Below are 7,873 nucleotides of genomic sequence, written 5' to 3'. Positions count from 1 at the left end.
ATGGGGGCAAGTTCAGTATATATCTGATCTCCTTTGGAAGCACTGGATCCACAAATATCTGCCACTGCTGCAAGAAAGGCAGAAATGGAATCAATGAAAAAAAATCTCAAGCCAGGATATTGTGATTATTGTGGATTCCGCTACACCATGTAGCTCATGGCCTCTTGCAAGAGTCTTGGAGGCACTTTATGATAAGAAGGGAATTGTGCACTCCATATGTCTCCAGACAAAGAGATGCACCAAAGACATGCCTGTGACTAAATTTTGCTTACTGCATAAACCAGTTTAGCAGGTTGATATATCTTCATTTAAATTACCTCATTGGGTTGTATTGTACACTTTGTATATGTTGGCTCCCTAATTGTTGTGTGTGGGAATTGTCATGCCTATATGACATATGTCATGCCAATAAGGGGTCGGGTGTAGGAGCCATTTGGTCATTGTTGTTGGTGTTTATTTTCTCGCTAGGTGGCACAGTGACAACTATATAGGTAGGACAAATATTTACAGAATAGTTGTTGCTGGATGGAAAGGAAAAGTTTGTTTAGACCATTCAACTGCAAACGCTAAAATGCTATACTGCTACTGTCTGTTTTCTGTTGTGCAAACCACACTGGGTGGTCATACAGGAGGGCCTAGAATAATAAACAAAACATAAAAGATGCAAAGTTTACAATTACAATGGCAATAGAAAAGCGTGTCAACTAGGTGCTAGTCTAACAACCCCTCAGGGACCTCAAGTATTGGGCTTAGTCTTAAGATGGTGCTTGCACTTGTAACACCACAAGCCATGATCAAGCACAGCCACAGTCATGTCCATGCAGCATAAGCTGCTTATGAACACTGCGTTGCATGCTGAAGCCAGAAATGTAACAGTGATCGTGTCCGTCATCCAATAAAAGGAAACCGCCGCAACCACGGCTGGCATAACATCTTTAGAAACATGTGTTTACCAGCGTGTTGCTCTCTTGAAACATCTCTTTTTGTGGAAATCCTGAGGAGATTGCAGAAAAATTCCAGCGAAGTGTCCAGGGACAGAAGAAATTGGAATCCAGCTTGCACTTGAACTTGATAGCCATTGAAGAGACATGTTGATTCTAAAGTGACAGTCTAATAAGCTTCCTCTTAAGGAAGTCTTTATACTCCTAATTGCAGAGTGGCTACACATGTGGGAGCTACACCCGCCCATTTCATAGGCATCCATTGGCCCTTTTTATACAAATCAGAGTGATTGGTCCCTTCTAAGCGAATCATCTAATCGATCTACTTAACATAAAATCAAAGGCTGTTTCTTAATTCCAAGAATAGAAAAAACGGACTTGCGTTCTCATGGAGATTGTTTCTGCCAGGTTACCGAGTTTTGCGCTCAAGTCAGCATTGATACATCCTCTATATCAAAAACACATCTGAGAACTTTCATACATCATTTGTTCTTACAGTTTGGAGTGTTGGAACTGAGCTTTGGCCGTTGATGATGACATTACACAAGAACACAAGGATGTAAGATCACACAAGAATGCATATTGAGAAACAGATCAACTGAGGGGGAACTAGACATTAAGCTTTCAAATTATAAGTAGTTTGTAATAATTGCTTTATGTTTAGACTACATTATCATGGTTTAAATTGTAAGAGTAAATGGTCTCGTCGGCACCAGTGGTGTAGTGGTTAGTGCATCGACACATGCACTCCGGTGCTCATGGCGACCCAAGTTTGATTCCGCCTCGCTGTCCTATGCCGATCCTTCCCCTCTCTCTGCTCCCTTTGTTTTCTTTTCAGTTCTCTCTACTTTCCTATCCAATAAAGGTGAAAACCACAAAAAATTATTATTAAAAAGAAAAAAAAGAAAAGAGTAAATGGTCCCACATATTGCAAGGTGACAGTAAATGTGTTTTATTTTATTTATTATTCTTCCTACATAACAAAAGAAACAAAAAATGCTATAATATGTATTCAGAGGTCTTAGATCTTTCCAACGATGTATAGTTCATCATGACTTGATTAGGATTTAATTGCAAAATACGTACGTAAACTTAAGCCTCTCAGTGGTGGTACAGTGACAGTTAAGGGTTTTATAAATTTTTCATATTGTGAGGTTATTTTAAGGTGATTCCATGAAGAGGTTTTAAGAGAAATCACTTAAAAAACTTTACTGCTTTTTAAGAGAACAGTTTCATGTATATGTGCTCTTTGTTACTTAATTAAAAAGGTAAAAACTACACAAATAAGAAGCCAAATGTTTTCTTTTATGGTTAATTGCGAATGACTCTTGGAACTGTTTATTTGTTAAATTTACCAATAATATGCTGCTTTGTATTCTGTTCAGGCTTGCACATGATTATATAACATTTTGGTAAAAATATGCAAAACAGTAAACCAAAACTTGAAGCTAAAATGGCAAATATCTCTACTGCTACAGTCAATTTTCCAGGAGAACTTAAATAAGAAGGGATAAATGTGATCCATACAGCACAGAATATGAGCATACTGAATGTGATGAATTTCGCTTCATTGAATTTATCAGGCAGTGTGCGAGCCAGAAAAGCCAGAATGAAACACAAGACAGCCAGAAGACCTATATAACCTAGTGCAGCAGAAAAACCTATAGTAGAACCCAGACTACACTCAAGAATTATTTTTTCTTTGAAATATTTCATATTTTTGTAGGGCAATGGAGGAGATACTGCTAGCCAAAGCACACAGATGAGAACTTGTACAATTGTAAACACAAGAACACTGAGTCGTTGTTGTACAGGACCAAACCACTTCATGACATTACTTCCTGGTAGAGTAGCCTTGAAGGCCATTAACACCACTATTGTTTTCCCCAGAACACAGGAGATACAGAGGACAAAAGTGATCCCAAATGCAGTGTGACGCAACATACAGGACCACTCAGTGGGGCGACCAATGAAAGTAAGAGAACAGAGAAAACAAAGCATCAATGAGAAGAGTAGCAGGAAGCTCAGCTCTGAGTTGTTGGCTTTTACTACGGGAGTGTCCTTCTTGCTATAAAACAGAATGGCAACTAGTGTGGTTAATCCTGCGCCCAACAGTGAGAAAAAGACTAGAACTATACCCATTAGTTCTTTGAATGACAGGAACTCTACAGTCTTTAACACACATTTATTTTTCTCAGCATTAGACCAGTATTCCACTGGACATTGCTTGCAGTTATTTGAATCTGGAAAGATAGTTGTGATCACAGTTAAATCAAGATGATTTTTTGGTAAGAAAATAGCTATCAGTCATTCAATTTTCAGGTCTTTTGAACGGTAAGATAGACTGAATATCACCTGTTTCATTACTGATTTCTCCTTCTGCACATGGAATACAGTCATAACAGCAGACCGGTCTTCCTTTCTGAACAGCCTTCCTAGTGCCTGGAGGACAGTTTTCACTGCACACAGACCTCGGCTTCTATACAATAAAAAAAATTGTACAAGTCACTTTACTCAATAGTATAAACATATTTTTTAAACTTGTACAAAGGACAGAGTATTTCGTAATGGCTATGTTTACAGAATATCAATAACAATGGAAATCTAATGAAAATGATTTAATATATTATTATTAAATTGTGTGTGTATATATATATATATATATATATATATATATATATATATATATATATATATATATATATATATATATATACATATATACACACACACATATATATATATATATATATATATATATATATATATATATATATATATATATATATATATACATATATATGTATATATATATATATATATATATATATATATATATATATATATATATATACATACATATATATATATATATATATACATATATATATACATATATACATATATACATATATATATACATATATACATATATATATATATATATATATATATATATATATATATATATATATACACACATACACATTTTCCTTCAGCTTAGTCCATTATTCACCACAGTGGAATGGAAGGAACGGCCAACTATTCGAGTATAAGTTTTAAGCACCATATGCCCTTCTAGCCGAAACCCAGTACTGGGAAACACCCGCACTCTCACACACAATCATGGACTGTGGGAGAAACCAGAGTGCCTGGAGGAAACCCATGCCAACACGAGGGGAAATGCCAACTGGCCCAGCCCAGACTCTAACAGTGACCTTCTTGCTGTGAGGCGACAGTGCTAACCACTGAGCCACTGTGCTGCATATATACAGTTAAAGTCAGAATTATTAGCCCCCCGTTGATTTTTCTTTTTTTTTCTTTTTTAAATATTTCCCAAATTAAGTTTAAGAGAGCAAGAAATTGTTCACAGTATGTCTGATATTTTCTTTTCTACTGGAGAAAGTCTAGTTTGTTTTGTTTCGGCTAGAACAAAATTAAAAAAAATTTAAAAGCCATTTTAAGGTCAATATTATTTGCCCCATTAAGCTTTTTTTTTTTTCCAATTGGCTACAGAACAAACCATCATTATACAATGACTTGCCTAATTACCCTAACCTGCCTAGTTAACCTAAATAACCTAGTTAAGCCTTAAAATGTCACTTAATGCTTTATATAAGTGTCTTGAAAAATATATTGTCAAATATTATTTACTGACATCAGGCAAAGATTAAATAAATCAGTCATTAAATTAGTTATTAAAACATGTTTAGAAATTTGTTGAAAAAAATCTTCTCTCCTTTAAACAGAAGTTGGGGAAAAAATAAACAGGGGGACTAATAATTCTGACTTCAGCTATATATATATATATATATATATATATATATATATATATATATATATATATATATATATATATATATATATATATATATATAATCAGTAATGCCCTCTGCCATTGCTTTTGTGTTTGATGTCATTGCCAGTTTGCACATACATACATCCATAAACAGTTTGTGTTTTGAAAATCTATTTATATGTTCTTCATTTAAACAGCTACAGGGCTTGGACAATGGTAATGAAACACTTGGCCAGACCATAGTAATTCCTTAGTATTGATCAGGATTAGTATTGAGGCTGTGCAGCTACTCATCAAATATTTGATAAATTATTAAATAAATGTTAATATTACAGCATAAGTGTAGTATGATTATGTTATGGCCATGTACCTTTAGCTGTCCTCCAGCCCAGATTATGTTTTCAGTGTTGATCATAAAGCGCTGGTTAGGGGGAAGTGAAGCATCATAGTATCCCACTGGTTTGAATTGTATTGATCCATTATAGTCCTGCTGCCAGTTTATAACGTCATATTGAGCTACAGCTGCACCAGTGCTGTCAAACCACACACGGTCCCCCATCTTTATGGTGAAATTTACCTTTCGCAGAGCCTCAACCACCTAGTGAGAAAAATACAGAAATCAAAAATGAACCTCTTGTGATCTCCCTTCCTTACATTCATTCATTCATTGTTTTTGTTTATTACCTGCTGAGGTTGTATTTTCATGTCTGTTTCACAAGATTCATTTTCCTTACACTTTAATATGTTGTGTAGTGAGTGAGCGACAGCATAAACTGCTTTGTAGACATTGCTAGCATATCTCTGTTCAGGCACATCTTTATTGTCATTTTTCAGTACAAGAAGATCTCGATATATGTTGCAAATTAATTTATTTTGAGAACTTTCTCTCTGTGAAGTCTGTGAGCATGGAAAAGCGGTGTTCCAGAATGCTTTGGTGACATAATCTTCAAAACCTTCAATATTGAATTTTTTCACTGCAAACCCCAGTGATCCTCCCAGCACATGAAAACTGTTTGGTTTGATCATACTGTTTGCTGTTATCCATGCCTCCACACCAATTACTTGTAGACCTGTTACATTCTGAATAATGAAATATTCAAGTAGATTGTTCATCTCAAATTCAGTAAGAAATGCAACAACCACTTTTGAAGTGCCTTTTTTAATTGTATCTACAACCTTTTTCAGTTTCTCAGGTTCTGTTCTCTGGAATTTCACAGAGTACTCCACGCAAACCCCCTCTTTCTCTGCTGTATTTAGAAATATAGCCATTCCATGGTTTCCATAGTCATTGTCACTGTTCACAGCTCCCACCCAAGACCAGCCAAAATATTTGATTATGTATGCAAGTGCTCTGCTCTGATGGTAATCACTAGCAATAGTTCTAAAAAAATAGGGGTATTCTTTTCTATTACTGAGACACTCACATGACGCTGAGGGACTTATCTGAAAATAAAAGGCACAAGAAAATGTAAAGTTATTGAATGGTCAGTGCATTATTTATGTAAACCATATGTGTTATAGCTTCTTACCACTGGAATTTTAAAAGGTCCTGTAGTTCTGGACAGAATCACTGTATTGGAAGACTCTGTTTCACCTATGATAGCATGTACAGGAGACTGTCCATTGCAGCTACCACCTGATGAAAATTCCTGAACATTCATTAATGCCATGTTTGCACCCATCGAAGACAACCCTGAACCACAGGTGTCATAAATTTGGTAGCCAACTGAAACATTTGGGAGCAAACTTTCATTTCTGTTAATCTCCTCAATGGCAAAAGTCATAATTGAGCCATTCGAAAGTCTCTTATACTCACACTGAGAGAAAATTAGAGGGTTAAACAAACTGTTTTTTATGCATGATCTGCTGTACTGATTCTAAAATATTTTCCACAGTAACAAACCTTGAGCATAATAAAGGCTGAGGTTTTTGCGTAAACTTAAACAAGGGTAATGACTCTATGCTGTGGACTGGAAAAACTGCTCCAATAGAAATGTCCCCATCCTTGGATAGCAGCGGATACTTAGGGTCTCCCATCATAATGCAAACAGGCTTTTCTGCCTTTGCATAAAGTTGAAAGAAAATTAGAAGTGTGCAAAAAAAGACAGACATCTGAAAGACTTGAGTTAAACTGGCCAAATGCAACTGGTATTATATCACATTTGCTCTTATATAGATGATCAATATGGATCAATGATTGTGAATCTAAACAATGACTTCATGGGAAAGGGGTGGGACACTGGTGAAGTCAAGAAATAGAATATAGTGAAGCTATTATGATGTGATTTTATTTCATAAAATGATCAAAATATATCAAACTGAAAATACAATTCAATTCAATTCACCTTTATTTGTATAGCGCTTATACAATGTAGATTGTGTCAAAGCAGCTTCACATAAAAGGTCACAGTAAATAGGAACAGTGTAGTTCAGTTTGTAGTGTTTAAGTTCAGTTCAGTTGAGCTCAGTTCAGTGTGGTTTAATAATCACTACTGAGAGTCCAAATATTAAAGGGCAAATCCAACGATGCGCAGCTCTACAGATCCCGAACCATGCAAGCCAGTGGCGACAGCGGAGAGGGAAAAAAAACTTCACTAATGGCGGAAGTGAATAAAAAAAACCTTGAGAGAAACCAGGCTCAGTTGGGCACGATCATTTTAATTTCTCCGCTGGCCAAACGTCTTGTGCAGAGCTGCAGTCTCAGTGGCGGAGGCTGGAAGCTGGCCTCAGCGAAGACTCGTCTGTCTCTGGAGCGTCACAGGAATCAGTCTCATGTTCTCCACTCTTCCATGACCACCACAGTAGCTGCTCAGGATTCGGCCTGGTCCAGGATATGGAAACCTTGGGATCATCTCGTCGTTGGTCTTGGATCGAATCAGTGACTCTGCATAGTCTGAGGGCCTCGAGAAGAGTATCCCCAGGTGGAAATGGAGAATAAAGAAAATAATTAGCGTAGCTGATGTTCACAGTGTATATCAACAAGATGCATAACCTGTGTGGAAGCCCCCTAAGTGGTGCACTAAGTGTATGCTTTACTGAACAGATAGGTCTTTAATCTAGTTTTGAATTGGGAGAGTGTGTCTGAGCCTCGGACGTTATCAGGAAGTTTATTCCAGAGTTTAGGAGCTATAAA

The 7,873-nt window shown here is 36.3% G+C and overlaps 1 protein-coding gene across 1 annotated transcript; it reads right to left on the bottom strand.

The window, feature by feature from the left end:
• Positions 1 to 2,279: 2,279 nt before the first annotated feature.
• Positions 2,280 to 6,852, bottom strand: LOC130245648 (extracellular calcium-sensing receptor-like). Its single transcript, XM_056478398.1, is given in 7 exon segments — positions 2,280 to 3,184; positions 3,297 to 3,420; positions 5,111 to 5,338; positions 5,425 to 6,183; positions 6,270 to 6,526; positions 6,529 to 6,557; positions 6,644 to 6,852. Coding segments are annotated over 7 exon segments (2,511 nt in total).
• Between the last annotated feature and the right edge of the window lie 1,021 nt (positions 6,853 to 7,873).

The sequence above is a fragment of the Danio aesculapii genome, chromosome 18 (assembly GCF_903798145.1).
Source record: "Danio aesculapii chromosome 18, fDanAes4.1, whole genome shotgun sequence".
Lineage (NCBI taxonomy): Eukaryota > Metazoa > Chordata > Actinopteri > Cypriniformes > Danionidae > Danio > Danio aesculapii.
Note: the sequence above shows the minus strand (reverse complement) of the source record. Positions and strands in the feature narration are given on the sequence as shown.